Genomic DNA, 26,058 nt, shown 5'->3' with positions numbered 1-26,058 from the left:
TCATCAGAAGCTATAGATGTTCATATCTATGATTAACACTCCCACTCAATTATACTACCGAGTTCGCAAGATGTAAGTCTGGGTTAGTCTTTAGGGTATGCTAGTAACAAACAAGTCAAAGAACTCAAATAATACAATCAGTTAGAATACTAACCACTTAGAATTGAGATCGAATTGACCTATGGTCAACTATATAATATGACTAGAATAGATAATAACGGTATGTTTACTTATCCTATCTGTTGACAGTGAGAACTCGTCAACTAAGTTTGGTTGGAAAGAATTGCAAGACAAAGATTATCACTAGTAAAGCCTTAGAAATTTAAATATCAACTCTAAGAATAATTGCAGAAGAACAATGGTGAAAACTGTTTGTATTCAATATGGTGCTCTTGCTATAGTAAATTTTCCAACCCCCTTCCATGTGGAATTGGGGTTCATTATATAGTGGGCTCTAATGGCCATGGCTACATAGTGGTCCAGGGGACCAGATGGTACACGAGTACACTATCAGGAGAGTGGTATCAGGTGTAGTGGTGTCGGCTCTGGTAAACTGTCAGAGTCCATGGGAGCACCTTAGCTTTTGTACCCGGTCATGACTCCACCACTCTCTTTGTACGGGTGTCAGAGACGTGGTGGTGATGTAGCCACTCTTCGTACTATTTCCAACCGCCACTACTTGTCGGGCACAGGTGTCAGGCTCGTCCCCTGATCCTGGTAGGCAAGTACGTACCCCTTTTGAGGCACCTTGTTTGTACTCTTTTTGTCTCTTGTGGACCACTTCGACCACGGTCATTATGCACGCGGGGCTTTGGGACGAGATCCATTGGGGCGAGGTTGTCTCACTAGCGTAGCCCTTTGGGAGAGGCCTTCATAAGATGTTGAGAGGGTGACACGGCCTCGCGGCTGTGTCTCGGGCGTGGCCTCGCGTGGGCGAGGTGGCATGGAATCGGCCTCGCGACTAGGCCTCGGGTGTGGCCTCACGCGGAGCCTCAGGCGTGGCCTCGTGTGGGCGAGGCGGTATGGACACATCCTCGCGGCTGGGCCTCGGGCGTGGCCTCACGTGGGCGAGGTGGCATGGACTCGGCCTCGCAGTTGGGCCTCGAGCGTGGAGCCTTGGGCGTGGCCTCGTGTGGGCGAGGCAGTATGGACACGGCCTCGCGGCTGGGCCTCGGGCGTGGGCGCGGCTGAGCGAGGCGGTATGGACATGGCCTCGCGGTTGGACCTCGGGCGTGGGTGCGGCCGAGCGAGACAGTGGCCCGATCGTTCTGCGGCTTAGACACTCATTTAGGCCTTTATTTAGACCTTTATGGGACTTTAGCGCGCGTCTTGGATCTTTTATGGGCGTGGAATATTGAGCATCCACACTATCCACTGTCAATATCGGTCCAGTCCAATGTAACAAATACATCTGATCTTATCTACTTATCTAATGTTCTGGAAAGAACATAACACTACGATGTGTAAGTAGATCATATCGTAGATTGGCTAACGAATCTTGTGCACTAACGAATCTTAAGACTAACTTATTTTGAACATATAATCATATTCATATTCCACTGTGATTGCGTCACTATAAATATGATTAGCTATATGCTCGGGATTTAATAGAAGTTTATATCAAACAAATAATTGTAACGTCCTACTACCCAGGGACTGTTACGGTGTGCATTTTAAAACAATGCTAAACTCGCTAATCGAGTCATTTGGCCATAATTGTGTAACTATGCATGATTAACAATTTAGGGTTAAAAGTTTTGGTCAAAGGTACAACGTTTCACTAAAATGCCATTTCAAATGATTATGTTGTATTTCTTCAAGAACATGAGGATGACAATGGAATGATGGAAGATGATCCAGTCAATTTTCATCAGGCCATTAAAAGTTCTAACTCTCAAAAGTGGATTGATGCCATGAAAGAAGAGTATAAGTTTATGCAAGACAATAAAGTTTGGGAACTTGTCCCATTACCAGACGGTGCAAAACCAATTGGATATTTAAAACCAAGAGGGATGCAAGAAGGCATTGATTATAAAGCGCGTCTTGTAGCTAAAGGCTATACTCAGAAAGAATGCATTGATTATACAGAGAATTTCTCTCCAGTTTCATCAAAAAACTCTTTTAGAACAATAATGGCACTTGTTGCTCACCTTGATCTTGAGCTACATCAGATGGATGTTAAAACTGCATTTCTCAATGGAGACATTGAGGAGACAATTTATATGGTGCAACCAGAAAACTTTGTGTCAGGAGACCCAAAGAATATGGTTTGCAAATTGACAAAATCCATCTATGGACTCAACCAAGCTTCTCATCAATGGTATCACAAATTTCACCAAGTAATTATCTCATTCAGTTTTGAGAGGAATGTTGTTGATGATTGTGTATATCATAAGTTCAGTGAGAGTAAGTATATATTCCTGGTTCTATATGTCGATGACATATTGCTTGTCACTAATGATATAGGCTTATTGCACAAAACCAAGAGATTTCTATCTAAGCATTTTGAGATGAAAGATCTTGGGGAGGCCTCTTTTGTATCAGGAATTAAGATACATCGAGATCGTTCTCGAGGTATTCTTGGATTATCACAAAAGAGCTATATCGATAAAGTACTCAAAGGATTTGGCATGCAAGATTGTAGACCAGGTGATACCCCTATTGCTAAAGGAGACAAATTCAGTCTTAGTCAGTGACCTAAAAGTAACCTTGAAATTCAAGAAATGCAAAAGATTCCCTATGCATCAGCTGTTGGGAGTCTGATGTATGCTCAAGTTTGTACTCGTCCAGATATTTTGTACATTGTTGGAATGTTAGGCAGATATTAAAGCAACCCTGGTATGGACCATTGGATAGCAGCTAAGAGGGTTATGAGGTATGTTCAGAGAACAAAAGGTTACATGCTCACATATAAGAAATCAGATCGTTTGGAGGTTGTAGGGTATTCTGATTCTGATTTTGCTGGGTGCCAAGATAGAAGAAAGTCTACATCAGGCTATATTTACATGTTAGCTGGAGGAGCTATTTCTTGGAAAAGTGCCAAACAGACACTTGTAGCTTCTTCCACTATGGCAGCAGAATTTGTAGCATGCTATGAGGCATCGAATCATGGAATATGGCTGCGAAACTTTGTCACTGGGCTGCACATTTTGGAGAATGTAGAAAGACCACTCAAGTTATTTTGTGACAATAATTCAGCAGTATTGTATTCCAACAACAACAGGAGCTCATCCAAGTCAAAGCATATTGACATAAAGTTCCTAGTTGTGAAAGAAAGAGTGCAGAGTGGACAAATATCCATAGAGCACATTGGGACACACTCCATGATAGCGGATCCGCTCACAAAGGGATTACCACCCAAGGTCTTTCATGAGCACATTGCTCATATGGGTGTGGTATTGTTTGAGGATATAATGATTTAGTGGGAGTTTGTATTTTATTTGCTTTTTGTTTATTTCAGACATTTATGTATTTGGTTATTTTCTGATCAGAAATGAAGTTTTTCAATTCATCCACTCTGTTTTTTGTTATTCTGACCTCAGTAAAGTTTAAGGAGGACCAGTTGGAAATAGACATGTTTAGTTCACATTGCATGTAATTTCCATGCTACGCATCCATGATTGATCTATGTCATTTAACTATATTTGTATATGTGACCATTGATGGGTTTAGTCATGATGAATATGACAAAGACCACTTTGATCCTATATGGATATGGTTGATGGACGAGATTGTTAAAGAATACATTTATATGATAGCAAATTTTGAGGTCATAAGGTTGTACATTTATAAGGAAACATATGTTGCCCAAGTGGGAGATTGTTGGATTAAAATCCTATTTTATGGGCACATATGTATAATGTATAATGCTATTATAAAGTGTGATATAAAATTAAGTGACCAATTATGTTATAAATATCATATGGTATTAAAGTGTCATAAATTTAATGTGTAGAAACATGAAAGTGAATTTTTAATTTTATAATGGGCAAAATTGGAAATCACTAATTATAAATTATGGTTGTGGTCCCTTATATATATGTATTTTTTTATTATGTCTGTCATCCCATTAACAAAAAAGAAAATAGAGGCTCTTCTCTCATAGAGATGCATATTATATAGGAAGATCTAAACCCTCTGTGCAATCTCCAACAATGGCCTCAGGTTAGTGCTTCCGCTCTTGTGTTCATATTCTTCTTTAATTTAGCAAATGATCTATAGAATTATGATTTAGGATTTCTCATATATATATTTATAATGACATAATTTTGGATTATGTGTTGGAGATTATTGTTTGTTTATGTTATTTGAGTGTATTAGAAATTCTAATACTCAGGTGTACTTGGGGTTTGGGAAAGTGAGAGAGATCAAGTAATGTGATCATTTCTCTTTAGCAAGTACTTGTTGAGACTCTCGATTGTGAGAGATTATAATTAATGTGTTTTAGCATTAATTAGTAGATACTGTGAAACTCTCAAACTGGTTGTATTGAACCAATAATTTTTTTTTTTTGTATTTTTTAGTTTTATGTTCATAAATATTTTATTGTTTCCGCTAATTGCTTTTTCTGCATTGAATCTTGTTGTTTGCATGTGGACACATTATACAAAAATATATAATATGATGATAGTGTCATAAAAATTCATCCCTCTTATCCAAGGATGATGGAAACTTATAAAGGTAAGATTTGTCGCGTGTGCGATGTTTAAAGTCAGGCACCGATATAGGACTTATGTTTTCCAATAAATTAGTGCGTATGATGTAAACTCATCATGCACGACATTATTATTTTTTTTTGCTATGAAAAAAGGGGCACAACATTATTGATCATCAATAAATAAGTTAGGTATGACAATGTCCCATTTTCTTATCCCTAAATTTGAAAGATATACCACATGTGTATACATCAAAGAGTTCAAATGTCATTTTCGTTTTTAAATTTTTGGGGTGCTCTAATTTGAATTTTCTTTGACCTTAATTAACATCAAACGCAGCCATGTATTTGCGGCTTTTACATTACTATTTCCTCTCATCTTCCATATATACCTATTAATAAAATGAGAATCATAATTTCTAAATTTATATTTATAAATTGACATAACATGACACCATTGATAAAAGGAAGTTTACAAAAATATATAAAATTTAAAAAAATAATACTAAAAAATCCGGAATCTAAAATGTTACAAAAATACAGAAGAGTATAATTGTAAATATGAAGTTTTATTTTTGTAAACAAAGTTTTCAAATTTATAATTACAGTTTACAATTTTGTAACCATACTAAATAGAAAATTGCAACAAACCATAGGAGAAAGGTTATCCGTATATTTGTAACTTTTGTAAAATTTTGTATTATTCAATTTTTTTTAAAAATTTATGGTGTTATGTGTAATTTTACTATTTATAAATATGCTTGGCCTGCCTAATATGATTAATAAAAAAACAATGGATCTTCACTATGCGATCTCATGTAATAAATAGGAATTTAAAAGGGAAATTAATAAAAATACCTAAGATTTTAAAAAAATACTAAAAATGCGGAATTTGGAAAAAAAAATTACAAAAGCATGGAGGGACATAGTTATATATAGAGAAAATTGTAACAGACGATTAGAGAATTGTTACAAACTGTTATTCGTATTTTTTTAATTTTTGTGAAATTCCATATTTTTCAAATTTTAAATTTTTTTTTACAATGCTAGGTGTAATTTTTACATATGGATAAAAATTACTACACAATAAGAAAATAAATATTTTAGTGCAATTTAATTGAGAGAAAATGGTAATTTATAAGTGAAAAGAAAAGTATGGTCATACGAGCTATTTTATTTTATTTCTATTGCAAAATTATCATTCTTATGTAAAGGAGGAAAATTTGAATAGATGGTTGACCTAAATACCATAATTTATATAAAAGAAAACTTATCCATTAGTATGTCTTTTTAATCACTACGAATAGTGTAACGTCCCAAATTTGCTAATAAGGTTTAGTGCCTTGATTAGCATTCTGAGAGGGCAATAACTAATTTAATTATGTTAATACATATATTAAATGATTATGTTATGAGATATGCATGTGTTAGGTGAATTAAATATGCATGTGGGCCCATTTTGGTTAATAGGGGCATAAATGTAAATTATATGTGTGTTGTGCTTGATACCACGAAATAGTGGTGATACATTTGTGATGTGTGATTCGAGACGGTCCTAGGGAGCGGAATAGTGAAATAGTCACAACGGGGTCGAATACCCGGCTCGGGGTGAGCCTACGGGTATTTTGGGAACATAGTATGTGTTCGGGATTTACCGGGTAACGAGTAGCGATGTAGCGTTCATTTAAGTATGTCGAGATTAAATGGGGATTTATAGGAACACTCGAGGAATTAGCGGGCTGTGGCAAATGACGGAATTGCCCTTGGTGGCATTAAAGGATTAAGGATGGACTTAAGGGCATTTTAGACATTTAGGAGGTTGGGTATAAACTTGAACTTAGACTTGTGCAACTGAGGATTCTAGAATTAAGGGGAAAACAAAAGAAACATAAACCTCTCAGCCCTCACTCTCCCTCTCATGTTTTACTTGGTGGCTTGGAGGGTTTTGGAAATTATGGAAGTGAAGCTTAGAATTTGGGGCTGCGAATTGAGGTGTTAAAGGTAGGAATGATTGAGTTCAGTTCATATCAAAATAACATAATTATGGTGAGGATTTTTGCTGATTTTTTATCGAGTTTTCTGTGGTAATTTAGATGTTTTATGGGATTGAACTTTGGGGTATGATTTCTGAATTATGATGAGTTTGTGGTTAGTCTTGGGGTATCTATATTAGTTATGCTGCTTTGGTATGAATTGTAGATTGAATTTTGGGTCTAGGCTCCTATTTGTGTGGATTTTGAAGAGATTGGCTCGTAAAAATGCAAGGGGTTTCTGGGTTCGCAAGCTTGAGCCGCAGCCCTATTCTTTAGGCGCCACGGCTCGTATGAACAAAAAGGCATGGGAGCCTCTGACTTTGCTCAGGCATCGCGGTACAATTAGGGCCCGCCGCGGCCCGTGTCCCGAGATGAGAGAGCCAATGCTCTTTGACTTGCAGCGGGCCGCGACTTAAATTAGGGAAAGTGACCAAAATGGGGTTATAATCTCGGGAACTTAAATCTTAAGGCTTGGGAATGATTTTAATACTCTGTTTAGTAGAATTTGAGGTCCCGAAGGCTAGTATTTTAATCTAAAGTCCTTAATTGGTTAGGAATTGATGGATGTCTATTTATTAATATGCTGTGACTAGGTTTGTAATGACCCAAAAATCACTAATAAGACTTAAGGGCCTTGATTAGTATGCTGGGAGGGCATAATTGGTTTTTGTGTGAATTAAATAATTTAATGCATGATTCCGTGATAAGCATGCTTATATGATTATATGGATACATGAAATGCATGTCTAAGAGTATTAGTATGCATAGGCCCTGTTTAGCTTAAGGGGTATATTTGTAATTTTAGCCCATTGAGGGCATAAATGTGATTACATGTTATAATTGTTAATGCCACATTATTATGTGGATATATATCTGCAGCATACGACTTGAGGCGATCCTAGGGAGCCAGTTAGCGGGAAAGTCACAACGGGACCCAATACTTGACTCGGGGCGAGTCAAGGGGTATTTTGGGTATTAGATGGTTATTTGAGTTATCGGGTTAGGGAAATAAATAATTGGAGATATATTTGAGGTTAGAAAGCTTAGGAGGGAATACTGGAGAAGTTTACCATTTTGCCATCGGGGACGTTTTTGGTACCCCGAGCTTTGGGGTTAACTTAATTAATTAGGGGTGGATAAGACAAAATTAAGAAAGCAGTAGAACAAGGCCCAAACCGACCCTTTCTTTTCCTCTCAGCTCATTCCTATCATCGCAAACTTTCTCTCACAAGGAAGCTAGTGAAACCAAAGGAGGACTTGGCTGGAAACTCAAAAGTTTGACTTGGAACTTTGGAGATTAACTCAGTATTAGCTAAGGAGTCCAACCAGGAGTTGAGGTAAGTCTTGAATCAAATTCTTGGTCCTTAAATTTTGTAGTTTTGGTTGAGTTCTAAGAGTTCTTGGGTTTTGGAATTGAAGATTGAATTGAGGCTAATGATTTGGGAATTAGCTAAGCAACTAATTGCTGGATTGGTTATTCAGTGAAGGTAAGCTCTAATTTATAGTTTAGCATCTGAATTCTGTGTTCTCTTGCTGGTTTTAGTGTACTTGAGCTTATGGGTTTCAAAGATTAGAGTGTAATTTTGATGAGTTTCTAAGCTAGGTTTTTGTTGGGTTATGCAGCTAGAAACATGTTAGGATGTTTATGATAGTTGATTTGTATCATTAGGAAGGTTTTGGGTTGATTTGAGTGAGGTTTGATTGTTTAAAATGGTGGGATTTCTTGGTTCGAAGGGGTCGGGTCGCGGCTCAGTTCTTGGTGTGTCGCGGTCCTCTGGAGCAGATAAGAGCTAAGGAAGAGGGGAGAGTTGGGTCGCAGCCCATGTCTGTTGTTTGGTGAGGCTGGGCCTTTGGATAGGGGCAGGCCGCAGCATAGAGAGCTTGGGCCGCGACTCTTGAGGGCATATTTGGCCTTAGGGAGGTTTTAGGCGCGGGAACCTAACCTAGGGTGCTCAAAATCGATTCCACTACTTGTTTGGTGGAATTCGATGTTCCGAAGGCTAGAACTTGGTCCAGAAACCTCTATACAATTATTATTGATGGAATCCCTTCTCTTGGTTGTGACTAGGTGTAAGATAGGGCTCGGGAAATAGATCGTGCTCAAAGGTCATCTCTCATAACCAGAACACTTGGAATTAAAGGTAAGAAAACTGTACCTGGTTTTGAGTTTATGACGGGACTAAGGGTTCCTTATTCTTGTATGCATTATGTTAGGTGGTATTATGTCATGTGAATAGTAAACAAATGACCTAAGAGTGCAGGAGTTTACATTGGCTCACAGGGTGCGACTCGGCCACTAGTAGCTAAGGACAACTTAATATTCACTGAGCTCGGTTTAAGCAGATTAGAGATAGTGGGGTAAATAGAGGGTGCGACCTAAGGGCGTAGACCTTGATTATTATGTGATTTGGTTATTGTTGTTAACTAATGAGTATGACATACTAAATATTTGAGTATTAGGTTGTGGGTTTTTCCTGGTTATGTTCATTGATTATGTGATTAATATGGATTGCTAAGTATAAGATCATGCTTAAAGAATAATTTGATTATTGTCATTGTTTGTGTTATGATGTTATGTTTTCTTGCTGGGCCTTGGCTCAAGGGTGCTACATGGTGCAGGTAAAGGCAAGGGTATGCTTGATCAGCCCTGATTTGGAGAGCTCTAGAGGTGGAATGTACATGACTAGCTGCTCGGCTGCCACAGTTGAGGGAGGGACAGGAACATGAGGACCTTAAATGTCTGTTTTGCCCTTAGAGTGGCTAGTGGTTGTATATACCTTGGAATTTTATAAACTGTCCTTCAAACGTTATTTCTTTTGGGATCCCATGTACAAAAAGTTTATTTATATGAGATGTATCTTTTATTACCAAAACCTTTTAACCCTAGTTCACTAATGGTCTTGGCGACACATTTTCAACTAACAGACTTGGCTAGAAAGTCTTGCACCTTTATAAATACACAGTGTAATGGTCTTGGCTACCTAGGGCGTAACAAGGTTTTACTACTCAGGCTCAGGATTATGAATCATGCTCAGGATCGCTTTTGGTTGTCAGCTCGGGACACAAGGTAAGAGAACTGTTTGTGTCCGTAGAGCTATGTTGTGTGTAGTGTTGTGTGTATTGTTTATAGCTATTATGTCATACATGTGATTGTGACTGATCGGTAAGAATCAGAAGTGGCAAAGGCCAGGGCGGCAAGAATCGGAAGTGGCAAGAGCCGGAAGCGACAGAGGTGGTGAACGGCAAAGGGCCGGAAGCGGCAAAGGTTCAGGATCGGCGTTAAGCATGCTGAATGCAGGTTGCTAGGGAGAGACCCTCTAAGGGTTCTATACACACCCGCTCAGTTAAGACCGCAGACTTGGTGCCTGATAGCACACGCCGATCGGCGAAGGTCGCTGCTGTGCTACTGTACCGATATGTTGTTATGTCATTGTGCTATAGTGCTATTATACTACTGTGTTGTTATGTATTCCAATAGAAAATTGTGATTGGTTATTTTCTTTGATTAAGTATTTATTTATTGAGATAAATTATTGTATGCTATGCTTTGAGGTTCTCTTGCTGGGCATCGGCTCACGGGTGCTTTGTGGTGCAAGTAAGGGCAAGGAAAAAGTTGATCAACCATGAGCTAGAGTGTATGGAGTAGTGCGTACATGTGTGGCCTACCTGGCCGCCACTGCTGGGGTATTTTGAGGAGCATGTAATAAATGTATGATTTTGTCGCTTAGGTCGACTGAAAAGTAACTTTTGAGTTTTAAATATGTTTCTAAACAGTATTTTCGGATCCCAATGTAACACTTTCGTGATTTAAATGAATGTTCACCCCTTTTATTCCATAATCTTATTTAAATGAGTCTTCATTTTAACTAACCACACCTTTTGGTCTAAATATCTCGATTAGCGAGCTAATGACACATTTTAAAATCACATGGTAACGACTCTAGGGTAGTAGGGCGTTACAAATAGGTACCATAATATTTATAAAAAAAATGAAAAGTTCATATCTTAGATTAAAAAATATATAATATTATATTAATAAGCATTATATATTTATTTATTAAATAATTTTATTGATATTATTTTTATTACTGTTTATCTATGTGGTACTTTCACGTAAATATTTGTAGAGTCCAAGAACTTTACTTAGCTAATTGTTTAGTAGTATTATAGTATGTTTAGTGTTACTATGGATTTTTGGTTCAGACCGGGAATTATTTGGACACTCATAGTAGTACTTATATATTTTCTAAGTTTAACCTATAGTTTAAGAATATTAAGTATAACCTAAGGTTTGATTAATGTGGTTGATATTAAGGATTATATTTATTATATTATAAGGTTTAGACATCAACCAATAGGATTTTAAGCACATGTTATGAATGGTAATTAAGGATTAAGTATTTTGGAGGATTAAATTAAATAAGGGTAAAGTTTGAATGATATAGGGTCAGTCAGCAGCTTTGAATACGTTAAAGGCTTAGTCAAGGCTGTTTACTCCATTCAAACTTAGCTAAAAATGTGTAATTTCGTGTTTAAATATTCAGCGTGTGCCGATATATCGCAGCTATAGGGGGCGATATATCGCAGTACGTAGATACGGAAAACACGAAACGATGCACAGTCGCCTCGGGCATACTGGCCCAAGCGATATATCGCCTACAGGGGGCGATATATCGCCTCCTTCAGCATAAATTCAAACTCTTTTGAATTCATTTCCTTTCAGCCAGTCAAACTCCTTCAGCAGTCCAGCATCTTTTGAACGAGTCTTCAGCCTCTGCTGAACGATTATTCAAATGATTTTCACCTAAATAGCCATTATTTTTATTCAAGTAAAATCAGGATACTTTCTTTCCCAAACTCTATAAATAGGACCTAGTACCCAGCCATTATTCACCATTTGCTCTAAGTTCAGAAGCTGCTAGTGTTAAGTGAGTGTGAGAGTGTAAACACCTGGTTTGGGAAAACTATAAGCTTAAACATCATAAGCTTATCAAACACTTTGGGAAGTGAGTTCTATAGTATTTCGGTGGAGGTTAGATTGATCTTGCAAATCTTTGAGGTAAACCCGAAACTCTATTTCATTTATTTCATGTTATTTCCTTTCTCAAAAACCTTCTACTCAGTCCCCTAACCTCATTCTTATTTTGGTTAGGGAATCCAAGTTCTTAAGCATATAAGTCGGTAAGTATGTTTTTTATGGTTTAGTCTTTCCATCCTTTTCATTTCATCTCCTTTCTTCTTTAGACTCACTCTTGTTCATTATGGTTTAGGAGTGTTCCAAAAGTCCCAACTCAGTCCATTATATCCCGGTAACTTTGGTAAGGAAAATAGGCTAGAATCAATATGTAATGTGCTTATGTTATCTATATGTTTTATGTTATTAAATGTGTTATGATATGTATATATGTTTGTAGGCTTGGGCATATGACCCATATGACTAACAAGACCCCAAATGGGTTATGGGCATATGACCTACTTAGCTAGTAGGACCCCACTAATCCCATGGGCATATGCTTGTTTAGTCTATGGGACCCCAAGTAATAATGGCCATTATAATAAGTGTATGTTATATGTATTATGTTAAGTATTTATATTTCTTATGAAATTATGTGTATGACTATGTGTTAGATTTTCCTTGCTGGGCATTAGGCTCATTCCTTTCTGTTTTATGTGCAGGAAAATAAGCTTTAGAGGCGGTAAGATTCGTGACGCTTGGAGGATGTGTATCTATGGTGAATGGAGTCAAAAGGGCCGAGCGTTATTCGATTCGAGGATGTAGTCTCATTTTATGTTTTTATGGTTTTATGTGTATTTTTCGCACCAATTATGTAATGTCTTTTATTTTAAATCATCTTTTGTTTTTAAAGACAATGGGATCCCATAATCCTTCTTAGTATTCTGTTTATTTGTAAATGACTCTTATTTTGCAAGTTACTCAATAAATTATGGTATTTTCGTAAAAATGTAAGTTTTATGTATAGTTTCGTTAATGGTCCAAATAGTCTAGAGTAGTGGGTCATTACAATATTGAAATTCCGTTTTTAGTAATTACCAGATTAATTAAACAATGAATTAATTAAAATGCGGAATGGTAATTAGTTGTTTACATAGAAAACGATTCTGTCGGGACAGAATCCAAACCTGTCACGACAGAACTGAACACAAAAAATAAGCAGTGTAAAAATTAAAGAACACAGCGAATTTTTACAAGGTTCAGAAACCCTTTCGGATATCCTACTCCTTGGGGCCACGCCTAGAGAATAAACCGATTAGTAAAGAGCCAAAGTGTACAAAAGCATTGACTTAAACAATGTAAGACTCCCTCTTAAACTATTGCCGCAATCTTGTTGTACTCTTCTCTACGAATCTGGTGTGATGAAACGCTGACTCTCTTGAACTCCCTTCAAAGAACAGCGAGTGCACACTTCCTCCCGAAGTGAGACTTAGATTGAATCCTCTTCCGAAGATCCTTATGAACACGTTCACAATAGACACTATCTGATTACAATGGATTAGATAGATATCCACAAGTACACTCAGCACTCTTACAAAAATTAAGGTGAACAAACTTAATCTCTACAAATAAACACACTCTTCAAAATAACATAACGTTTACATATATTCAAAATGGAAGAGATGAAAATTCCAAAGGCCTTGGCAAGGTATTTATAGGCAGGGAAATCGTCCAAGGCCATCATATTCTGGTATCTTTGAAATCAATTTGCGAATTCCTTTGATTTAGGAAAACAGCCAGCCAGATGGATTCTGTGTCGACAGAAAAGGAAACTGATGAGTCAGCAACGTAATCAGTTTTATCTGGCAGAATGACCCAAGGAGTAGGATATCCGAAAGGGTTTCTGAACCTTGTAAAAATTCGCTGTGTTCTTTAATTTTTACACTGTTTATTTTTTGTGTTCAGTTCTGTCGTGACAGGTTTGGATTCTGTCTCGACAGAATCGTTTTCTGTGTAAACAACTAATTACCATTCCGCATTTTAATTAATTCATTGTTTAATTAATCTGGTAATTACTAAAAACGGAATATCAATAAGGAGATTTCCTACTGATCTTTCTTTAAACAATTAAAATATTTTGTCTAAATTAAAGTTTAGCCAAAAAAGGATTTTACAAATATCATTTGTATAATTTAAAATCAAAAATTAATTTTAAAAATATAAATATAAAAAAATCATTTTAAAGATTAAAAAATAAAAATAAAATTAATTGAAAGATTATAAAATCTAGTTTCTTATTAAAAATATAATTATTTACTTCTTGTTTTCTTTTTTTTTTCTTTTTTGCTCCACTTCTCCTCCTCCTCGTCCTCCTTCTTCTCCATCATTATGTGGTTGTTGGATTCATTACTCGACTAAATTTGTGGGGATTGAGGTTGGGGCTTGTAGGTGATTGAAGGCGAAGTCGCTGGAGCAAAGAGAAGTTGGGAAGGAATGAGAAGATATGGTGGCTTGATCGTTAGACAGAGAATTTAGGCAAGATTTGGTTTTTAGATTTGAGTTCATATTAGCAAGGTGCAAGACCGTTACACTATGTATTTATAATGGTGCAAGAAAAATTAGAAGAAAGTTATAAGCCCTAGAGATTAGTTCCCCAAGAACTAATCTCTATGTCTCTAAAATCTCTCTCAATTACAAAACTCAATCTCTGATTCGATCTATTTCGTTCTGAACAAAATGGGTAAATATAGTTCTAATAAAACAACCTGCCACATCAGCAAATCTCATCAAAACTAATTTTCTGATATAAAACTCAGATATGTTGAGACATCCAAAACCGCATGTTAAGACACGGGCTCACGCTGCGGCCACTAACATTCCTCACCGAGGCCATTGCTCTCTAACTGTTAGGGCGCGACCACTATCCAAATATGAGGATACTCTTCAATAATCTCCACATTTTCCTCTTATTAACAGCGAATCTGACTATAGCAGCCTTTTATCACTTGTGATTAATCATGTTAAAGTTTAAGCAAGTCCAAAGCCTCTTGGAACTTTCTAACTGGAAAAACATTAGTACATATATTTGCTGGATTTATTTTCGTATCAATCTTCTCCACTTCAGTCAACTTTTTGGAGATGATATCCCTTATAAAATGAATTCTAATATCCCCGTGTTTCGTCCTCTCTTGAAACATGCTATTCTTAGACAAATGAATAGCACTTTGGGAGTCACAAAATACAAAAGTTTTTCCTTGCTTTAATCTGAGTTCACTAGCCAACCCTGTGAGCCAAATTCCTTCCTTTACAGCTTCAGTTAAGGCAATGTATTCCGCTCCTGTGCTTGACAAAGCCACCACATGATGCAGACTTGACTTCTAACTAATGGTATTTCCTCGCAATGTAAAAACATAACTTGAAATGGACCTTCTCTTGTCCAAATCACCTACAATCCTTGTACTTACTGTTTCATCTATGCAATACTTTAGCTTGATCTATGATGAGGTTTTGAAATACCTCAACAAACACTTTGCAACCTTCCAATGTTCTGGACTTGGTTTGCTCATGAACCTACTTACTAGCAACCCAATACCATAGGCTATATCCGGTAAAGGGCTTATCATAGCATACATCATACTACCCATTGCATTTGAATAAGGGACATCCTTCATTTCAGACATTGTCACATCTACTTCTTCATCCTTGGCAACTCTCAACTTGAAAGGAGTACCTATTAGAGTGCTTATAGACTTTGCTTGTTATTTTCCGAACATTTAGACTAACTTCTCAATGTATCTCACTTGCGAAACACTAAGAATGTTCTTGTCTCTATCTTTAAAGATCGCCATACCCAAAATCCTTCTTGCTAGCCCTAGGTTTTTCATATCAAACTCAGTATTCAAAATCTTCTTAGGTTTTTGAACCTCTTGCTTATGTTTACATGCAATAAACATGTCATCCACATATATTAGGAGATAAATGAATGAAGTATCAATGAGTTTGGTAAAATAAACACAGCTATAATACTTACTATAAGTGAAACCTTTACTTGCCATAAACTCATTAAATCTCCTATATCATTGTCTTGGAGATTGCTTCAAGCCATAAAATATCTTTGCAAAAGACAAACTTTTTCCTCATCACCTTTATGCTCAAAACCTTCTGGTTGTGTCATTAAGATCATTTCCTCCAAGTTACCATGTAGAAAGGTCATCTTAACATCTAACTACTCTAACTATAGATTTTGAATAGTTGAAATGGATAGAATCAACCTTATAGAAGTGTGTTTGACAACCAGTGAAAATACTTCATGAAAATCCGTCTCTTCAATTTGAGAAAATCCTTTCGCCACAAGTCTAGCCTTGTACCTTACTTCTTCTACACCAGGTATCCCAACCTTTTTCTTGAAGACCCACTTAGATCCAATCATTCTTTGTCCCTTTTGCTTACAAACTAACATCCAAGTCTTATTCTTTGCCAAAGAGTTGATTTCTTCTTGCATTGCTTGTTTCCACTTAAGCCAAATGGATCTATTTTTGCCTTCTTGAAATGATGTTGGCTCTCCCATTTCCAAAATATCAGCTATATTTAGAGCAAATGGTATTAGATACGCTTGAGCATATCTTATAGGAATACGAACTTGCTTTTATACTCTATCTCTTGACAAGACATAATCTTCAAAAATTTCTTCAAGACATATGATTTATTCTTCAGCTTCTTCTTCATCCCCATCTTGTTCACTTTCAACTTGATCACTTACTCCACCTTTATTAGCATCCATATCTGTATTTTGATTTTGTAACTCAACTTGAGACTTGTTTAGAGCTTTAGTTTGTTCAATGGATTGCTAAACTTGTACCTGTAAGTTAGTCTTATAATATTTATTTTCATCAAATATTATATCTCTATTAATAATGCACTTTTTATCTTCAGCTAGCCAAATTCTATAACCCATAACCTCACCAGGATAGCCTGAAAAATAACCTTTCTTGGCCCTAGGATTAGGTTTACCTTGACTTACATGCACATATGCTAACACAATCAAATATCTTTAAATGATCACAATAAGGAGGTGAACCCGACCAAAGTTCTTCAAGAACAATTGAATCAATGGTTGTCGATGGTGATCTATTTATTAAATACAAAGTTGTTGTTACTGCTTCAGCCAAAAAATATTTTGGTATTCTCGAATCACTCAACATGCACCTAACTTTGTACATAATAGTCCTATTTATACGCTCATCCATGCCATTTTGCTGTGGCATTTTAGGACATGAACGATGTCTAGCTATTCCATTTTCAGCACAAAAAGAGTCAAATTCTTTGTTAAAAAACTCTACACCATTATATACCCTAAGTCTCTTTATTCTTTCACTGGTTTGATTTTCTACTAAAGCTTTCCATGTTTTAAATATTTCAAAAGCCTCATCTTTCATTTTATGAAAATACAACTAAACATTCGTTGAATAGTCTCCAATAAAAGAAACAAAATATTGAGACTTAGAGTGGTAGAATGGTACCTGTGGTGAACCCCGTAGGTCTGAATGGATGTAGTCCAGAGTTCCCTTGGTTTTGTGAATTGTTGTAGCAAACTTGAGTCAGTGTGATTTTCCCAACACACAACTCTCACAAAATTCCAAATTTGAAATTTTCTTCTTATCCAAAAGACCTTGTTTTGTAAGTTCTAGTAGACCTTTAATACTTATATGTCCATGCCTTTTGTGCCATAGCTTAGTTTCATCATCCCTTTGAACCGAGACACCAACTTCACCCAAACTAGTTGAACCTTGTAGAACATACAACCCGTGTTCAACAACTCCTTTCAACACTACCATGATTCCCTTGACCACTCTCAAAACTCCACCATAAGCTTTTTAAGAACAACCTGATTTATCTAACTACCTTAGAGAAATTATATTCATTTTCAACCTTGGTATGTGCCTAACCCCAATCAAAATCTTGACTATATCATCCCACAACTTTAGCTTTATTCTCCCTCTACCAACAACATCACATGCCTGGTTGTTGCCCATGAGTAACTTGTTTCCCTGAACTATTTTATAGTCAATAAACCATTCCCTTCTAGGTGTCATACAGAAAGTACACCCAGAATCTAAAATCCAATGGTCCTTTGAATCTGCATTATTGACTATTAAAATATTCGAAATAACTGTCAGAACATCGATTGCATCGAACTCATATGAGATAGCTGCTGTGATTCCAAAAGTCGTTTTCTTGACTTTTGATCCTTGTTAGACTTCCACTGACGACATTGCTACTTGGAATGACCCTCGTTATTAGAAATCCAACAAACCTTTGATCCTTAAGCATCATTTCTTGACTGTGACCTAGACATTCCTTTTTCTTTCTTGTAATTTCTCCTATTCTCTGACCTTCTCCTAACACTCAAACCATCTATGTTCTGTTTGGATTGCTTGCTATTAGCCTTCAAATCTAGTTCTTTGGAGTAAGCAGCTCCTATCACTTCCTCTAGAGTCAAAGTGTCCTTGTTGTACTTGATAGTGTTCCAAAGTTTTTCATATTGTCGATGGAGAGAATTCAAAAGAAAAATAGCATGGTCTTCCTCATTTATTTTCACTTCAAGATTCTCCAGATCTGAAACTAACTTAGGGAATTCATCTATATTTTCATCAATGGATTTATTCTTATCCATCTTGAAGCCATAAGCGTTTGCTTCAAATAAATCCTATTTGGTAAAGCCTTTGTCAAATACAATTGTTCTAACTTATCCCACATGTCACAAGTGGAAGTTTCTTTGATTATATTTCTTACAAATGAATCACTCAAACTCAGAATAATTGTGTTCCTTGACTTCTTGAGAATCTCAGCCTTGTTCTTAATTTAATCCCTATCTTGGACTTGCATTTAAGAACATCATCCAACCAGAGATTTCCCAAATGCCTCATCATCTATTGTCCCCATAGATTGAAATCGTTCTTGCAATAAAAGTTTTCTACTTCAAATTTAGAGGTTGACATGATTGAAGGAGCTTCTGCCCAGGAAGTCTTCAACAAAGATTTCTTCTTGTAGAACCTGTTGGGTTTTATGCCCTTATAAAACCACATTTCTTATGTAATTCATTCATTATCAATAAAGTAGTAGAAATCATTTTGTTCAATAAAATTGCATTGTTTACATGTTTTATTACATGATTAATTATTATTAATACAAGATTTTATAAAATCCCGAACATATGTATATTTACAATTATATTGACTCGGCCACAGTGGATTCTAATTGTAATTATATGTTCAAAAGCAGTTTGTCCTAAGATTAAATCAGTAAACTAGATTTTTACTCATTGGGTAATCTACGATAAGATCTAATTACACATCTGGTATGATGTCATATCCAGAACATTGACCAAGTAGATAAGATCAGATGTATTTTGTTACATTGGACTGGACCGATATTGATTATTGAGAAGATAAGTAAGTATCATTATTATCTAATCTAATCATATCACAATGTTGACCATATGTCAATTCAATCTTAATTCTGAGTGATTAATATTCTGCTAATTGTATTATTCAAGTATTTTGATTTGTTCGTTACCAGCTTACTCTAAGGACTAGCTCATACTTACATATTGGAGATTTGGTATATAATTGAGTGGGAGTATTAATCTATAGTTTCTATTTAATAAGTGAAATGATGATTTTCTTATACCTTGGTTCAAGTGTTAAATGATAGAGTACTCATTTCTGTGATTAAATTTATGGAAATATCATTTACAAGGAGCTTAGTGGGAGTTAAGGATAAAATACCAATGATGGGTAAAACGGTAATTGACACCCGTCTCATTAGCAGATCATCTATAGAGGTTTGAATGACGGTTATGGTTATAACAATGGATAACGTATTTACATTTGGTATAAAACGTTCTATGAATTCAAGAGTGATATTCTGAGTCTATAGTTGAGTCACGAGGAATTAATAAGGTAGTGAGATTATTTGTTATAAATAACTCATGTTAACTTATTAGAGCTTGAGTTCATGGATCCGTGGTCCCCATGTCATCTCTTATCAAAATGAACCTAGTAGTCTTGAATAATTATTTTAATTATTAAGTATAAACATATCATATTTACTAGGTCAATGAAAATAAATAATGTTAAATTATTTATTGATATTTTGTGAGAAAAGAAATAGAAGAAACTTTGAGGTTTTTATTGCAAAGTCTCAAAAAGTTGGTATTATAGCCAATTGGGATAATTTTGTTAATATTGATAACTTTGTATTAATATTAATAAAATGAATTAAATAAAGGTCAAAATTATAATTGGATAATTTTGACAAGTATTTAATTAACTATAATTATTCAATAATTAAAATAAAATGGGTAACTAAAACCTATTTTATGTCCTAGCTAATTGCCTATATATACTAGTGTTATAGAATGCATTAAAAAAGCTGAATTTGACAAGTTAAAAATTCACTACTAATATTCTATACTTAGCCACCCACTCTCTCTTAGTTTTCTCTCTAGGAAATCTCTTCTCATGTATTGAGACTTGCCCACACATACACTAAGTTGTTTTAGAGAAAGACTTGGAAGACTGTGGTCTTGTTTCAAAGCATGCGGTTTGGATTCCTTGCAATACCTAGCATTCAACAAGGACAAAAGGTTAGGGAATGCAAAAGGTGTAGTCATTGTTCCGCTATGCATCTTGTAAGTACTCTAATGATTTTATTGTTGTATTTTCAAATCTCTGTATGAAAATCACTTCTATGCATGTATTTATGTTTTTTTTATTGTATGTTATTTTGTACAATAGAGAGCATGCATATAGACTTATATAAATGAGATCCTACAGAATCCACCTTTTGACACCAAAAACTTGTATTCTTTGAACCAAGACCTTCAATCTTCCAGCCAATTACACCAACCTGGCTCTGATACCAGTATGTTAGGATTAATCCTAGAGACAATAGATGAAAGATGAGCATAATAAACCAAAACAAAAGCATAAACAAACAGTACCAATACTATTTGGTCCAGTAGAGAAAAGCAAGGTGTTTTTGATACCTACATCTAAGGGAGGGCAAGGCCCAAAACGGAATTCACTATGAAAAATAGAAGATATTACAACCACCAATGTAGTTTACAAATATCTAAAGAACCACTCTTAAACCCCAATTATGTATAAAGAACAATTAGAAGAAAATTACAAACCTTAGAAATTAGTTCCCAAGAATTAATATCTCTCTCTCTAAAATCACTCTCAATTACAATATGGTTTTTTATTTTATTTTTTGGTTATGGATTAATACGCTAACTTTACAAGTGCAATGAAACCATTGTTTTTAAATTTAATTATTTAATTGGATTTATTTAAACATTTGATACTTTGTTTCATTTTAAAATTTTAGTATTTTTTTTAATTATTAATATTTTTGTTTTTAAATTAATTTTTTAATTTGAATTATACATGTGCACTACAAGAAAAAATACTTTCAATAAAATCGAAAATACATTCAAGATTATCTAAAAAATAATCCAAAAGTCTTAAGATATTCAACACTGCCTAATTAACATAAACAAAACATTCTCCCAATAGTCAAAAAAATAGTCTTAAACAGTTGCATATTCAAAAGTAAAGGTAGGAATTCATGTTCTTCCAAATGTCAGCACACCAAAGCCTTCCAAATCAGATTTTCTTTTGCACTTCACTTGTTGAATTTAGTAAATAAAACATTAAAAAAAATCTAATGAGGTCATGAAATATCATTTCATTCATCTAAAATAGTCAAAATATTATCACAATCTTGGATTGCATATCGGTTAATATTGAACAAGCATTTATATAATCAAATAACCAAATAAATACCTCTTGGAATAACCTTTTGAGAAGGCCATGCAACTGTTGAACCAACAGCTTCTCGTATAGTAAGCATCGCATAGTTAGGACAAAATAAATAAGCACCAGGCACAACAGCAACATCAACCCATACACGCATAAAATCTGGTCCAAGAGGAATTCTGTGCACCTCTAATTCTGGATCACTAGAATCCCGACGACCTTCAGCAATAATTGCATTTGACCAATCAAGAAAGTAGCAAGCATTCCTTGCTTCTGTAAAGTTATGGCCCTTTTTAACTCCAACACTTTGCAAAATTAATTTTGAAGACAGTATATTAATTTTTGTATTTGTTTCCTTAAAAAGAAAGAAAACAATTTGAAGATTTACCTTAGGAGAAGGAATATTGTTGGATTGGGGAATATTGTGGGACTGCCCCTCACTTTATGTTGCTCTACCCCCCTAAATATAAACAACAAGATAAGTTTCATTTCAAAAATACAAATTGTTAGTTATATAAGTGCGAGAAAGAATTGTTACCAAGTGTCCTTTAAGTAGATTCAACATTTCGGCAATTTGACTCTTCATATTTAGCTGCTCTTCCTCCAACAATGTCATCTTGTTTTTACACATATTAACAACAGTTAATTTTGACCCTGTCACCCCCCTTCCTTGTCTGATTAAGTGTCCAAATTTTGGATTACCAAATAATTTTGTTAATGCATCCTCATCGGTATTGTTTGTAGTTCCAAATTTTGGGTCTTTGCGTATAATTTCATCTAATTCTTCCTACATATAAAATAGCACATCTAATGTACAATAATAGTGAACAAGTATAAATATCCAAAATTAAATAATAAATACTCACAAAAACTTCAGATGTTGTTTGGTTGATTGGTTCACCATTCTTCTTGGTATGGGCTCTCCGAAAATCATCGATCCTAGTTACTTTTCCCCCTAAAGTTTGTTTTGTCTACACAATAAAAAAATATTAATTGTTTCCATATCATTGATTGTTCAAGCATATCCTCTTCGACTTAAGGTGTGTGGAACACTTTTCTTTCTCCTCTATTGAAATTTGGCCCTTATAGCCTATTTAATAAGAAACCAACATTAGGAAATAAAATATTTTGATCTCTACTTAAATATTCAATCACTTATTTCAAATCTTACCATATGTTCTTTACTAGCTTTTTGTTCCCTCCATTCTACATCACTTTTTATGCAATCTGGCTTTAATACTAGTCGTTCATTCTCAGTTTTAGCATCAATAATATCCTTGACTAGTCTAGATTTTGCAGATCTCCATAGGTTTGCCTTCATTTCAAAGCACATCTTATTTTGCCAATATTCATGTAAATCATATTTTGCCTACAATAAGATATAGAATGACATATTATATGTTTATGATGAGAGCTAAATATTAAAGAAAAGAAAGAATATAACCACAAAACTTGTAAACGCTACCTGAATAGATGCCCAAAGAACGTCTCTCATGATTGGAGAAATTTTCCTCCAATCTGAAATAGTATAAGGAACTATCTCCCTCACAAGAGCACCCACAAAAGAAGAAAATTTTACTGAGTTAGTACCAACTAGTTGGCCTTTTTCATTCCAATTTATTTTCATCGAGTCATTATTTCTCTTAATAAGATTTGCCAATGTAGTCTTGCCCCTAGTCTTTTTGAGTGCATTAATTTCATTTGCATTTCTATCTTGAGATGCTTCTTGGAACTCATTTTGAATTGCCTCACTTGTTTTTTGTAATCGATCAGATTTTCTAAGAGCTTGCCGCATTTGTTGCCTTATAGCTGGGGAAATACTTATATTTTCATTTGTTTCAGCCATTATTTCTAGTTCTTCAAGCTCCACCTCAGCAACTTCTTCAAATTCTACCTCGGTCATTTTTTCATGTTCAGCCTCAGCCACTTCTTGTAGTTCCTCATTTTCAACATCTTTAGAAATTATTCCTGCTTCTAATAACCTTTCTACTTTATCATTAAGGGATCTTCTAGTCCTTGAACTTCCAAGTGACACCTCCATGTTTGCCATATTATCATTTGGAGATGGCTCCCAATTGCAAACCATACGACGAGTTGCTACTCTTGTACTAAGAGTAGGTGGTGAGTCTATTACAACTCTAGCAGGTGCTGAAAACTTACGTAGGGCACTCTTTTTATTTAGAATAGGGCTTTCGTCCAACATATCATCCCAGTCAGCTTGACTTTTTATTGATTTTTTTCTATTTTGGGCAACAATATTGCATAATGCACCTGGGTGTAGGTGTTTTTTTTACTTTCTCAGAGATTTTCGTAATGTACTCATTTTTTTATTGAAATTACTACAATAAAAAACAAAATAAAATAAGAACTAAAATCATAAATGCATCATATCCTTATCTTCCTAAATAAGATAAATAATTGATATATAAAATTAGAAACACAATATCAGCCAAAGAGTAAATAAAATCAACTTTGTTTCGTTGAAAGTATGAAAAAAATTACATTTAAATAGTCATAAAAGTAGCATAAATTTGAATGAAATCATACAGATTGTTTCATTCTAGCCCCCAAACACCCTCTATTTGAATCCTTTAAAGCTATACACCAATTAGATGACTCATTCTCTCTTGCATAAAATGCCTTTTTAACTTCAGATGCTAATACATATGGATCCCTAATAGATTGATTTTTCCCTATATTAAAATTTACAAGTGTAGAGAAATCCATCTTCTTAACACCGTTTCGAATATTTGCCCAATCGCACCAAAATAAAGGCACCTTAAAAGTACGATAATGAAGCATTATTATATCCGTGATAACTCCAAAATACTCTTCAGTATCATTCAACTACCCACTGCCATGTGATTCCAAGTATAAACCACTGTTTTGAGTAGTTTTTTCAGTACCTCTTTTATGAAACCGAATTCCATTAATCATGTAACATTTTTAGGAAATGACACTACGACTTGGGCCTTCAGCCAATTGAGCTAACATGTCATCTACTTTTTTAGATTTAGAAATCTGAAAAGAAAAAAAATATTGATGTCAAATAAATGTCATATACTAAATGAAAATATAAACTTGTATCATTGCTTTAGAGTGCAACCTTATCATAAAACCATAGGGGGAACCCTTTAGAATGTTGATTCCACAATAAAGTTTGATTATCCTTCAAGTTTTTGTGCATTTCTTTCAGCTCATCCATATGGATATTGAAAAATGGTGCTACAATATATGAGTTAAATAACACATACCGGTGGGCTATTGCTATATCCCCTTGGTCAAGTTCAAAGCATTCTCCAGCTGATAGTGGATTTTCTTCAATTTTAGTACTATCTTGATTATCATTATGCTTCAAAAAGGTCTCACAAAAGCGTACACATTTAACAGCAAGATAGCAATTTGCAATAAATCCTTTTAGTCGTGCATAATTTGATACAAATCTTTTCAATACTTTCATATACCTCTCAAAATGGTACATCCATCGAAATTGCACCGGACCACAAAGTCTGACTTCTCGTGCTAAATGGACAACCAAGTGAATCATTGGATCAAAGAAAGAAGGTGGGAAATATTCTTCCAGTTTGTAGACAATTTCTGCAGATTCTAATTCCAATTTTATAATCTCCTCCTTATCAACCACACGTTGACACAATTCATGGAAAAACCTACAAAGTCGAAAGATTGTCTCTCTGCAACCTTCCTCCATTAAACCCCTTATAGCAATAGCTAACAATTGCTGCATAATCACATGATAGTCATGAGATTTAAGTCCTGTTAGCTGATGTTTCTCCATATCTACACAATTGCTAATCTTAGAACTATATCCATAAGGAAATTTCAAGTCAAATAGTCTCTTACAAAACAACTTCTTATCTGATTTTGACAAAGTGTAAGTTGCAGTAGGAAGACGAGTAATTCCTTCTTCTTCATATGGGTGGAGATGAGTCATAATGCCCATCTTTGTCAAATCTAATCTCGAGTTGTGATGATCTTTAGATTTTCCTTTGCAATCCAACAATGTGTTAAGAATGCTTTCACAAACATTTTTTTCAACATTCATAACATCCAAGTTGTGACGAACAGCCAAGATCTCCCAATAAGGGAGCCTAAACAAATTACTTTTTCTTCCATCCTTTATCAAACTCTGAACCACGACCCCTCTTTCTACCCTTGCCAAAAACATTAGTGAATTCACTTAATTACTCAGCTACTTCAACACCTATTAATATAGTTGGACATTGTGGTGCTCTTTCCCTTGCACTAGTAGTTGTATATTTCTTCTTTCGATATGGGTGATGTTTTGCAAGAAATCGAATGTGATTGCAAAAAGACATCTTCATACTATGCTTCAACCAAACAACATTTGAGTTCTCTCCACATATAGGACAACCATACTTCCCTTTAGTCACACATCCAGCTAAGTTTCCATAAGCTGGACAATCATTTATGGTCCATAACAACATGGCCTTTAAATTAAAAAACTTCTTTATTGAAGCATCATATGTATACACACCTTTCAATAATTCTAGTAACTCATCTATTAAGGGCTCCAAATAAACATCTATGTCATTCTCGGGTTGTTTTGGTCCA

The 26,058-nt window shown here is 35.1% G+C and overlaps 1 protein-coding gene across 2 annotated transcripts; it reads right to left on the bottom strand.

Moving 5' to 3' along the window:
- Window positions 1–20,007: 20,007 nt before the first annotated feature.
- Window positions 20,008–23,707, bottom strand: LOC133802052 (uncharacterized). 2 transcript variants are annotated; one of them, XM_062240286.1, is made up of 8 exons: window positions 22,931–23,707; window positions 22,637–22,834; window positions 22,332–22,436; window positions 22,004–22,252; window positions 21,854–21,925; window positions 21,493–21,770; window positions 20,486–20,583; window positions 20,008–20,265 (listed from the first exon to the last, which is right to left on the bottom strand). In XM_062240286.1, exons 1-5 carry the CDS (start codon window positions 23,666–23,668, stop codon window positions 21,908–21,910), a joined length of 1,308 nt encoding a protein of 435 aa, XP_062096270.1. In that variant the 5' UTR covers window positions 23,669–23,707; the 3' UTR covers window positions 20,008–20,265; window positions 20,486–20,583; window positions 21,493–21,770; window positions 21,854–21,907. The 2 variants fall into 2 exon arrangements, with proteins under 2 accessions (XP_062096270.1, XP_062096269.1); XM_062240285.1 differs by having other exon boundaries at window positions 21,493–21,738.
- Between the last annotated feature and the right edge of the window lie 2,351 nt (window positions 23,708–26,058).

Source organism: Humulus lupulus, chromosome 9 (genome assembly GCF_963169125.1).
Source record: "Humulus lupulus chromosome 9, drHumLupu1.1, whole genome shotgun sequence".
Taxonomy (NCBI): Eukaryota; Viridiplantae; Streptophyta; class Magnoliopsida; order Rosales; family Cannabaceae; genus Humulus; species Humulus lupulus.
Note: the sequence above shows the minus strand (reverse complement) of the source record. Positions and strands in the feature narration are given on the sequence as shown.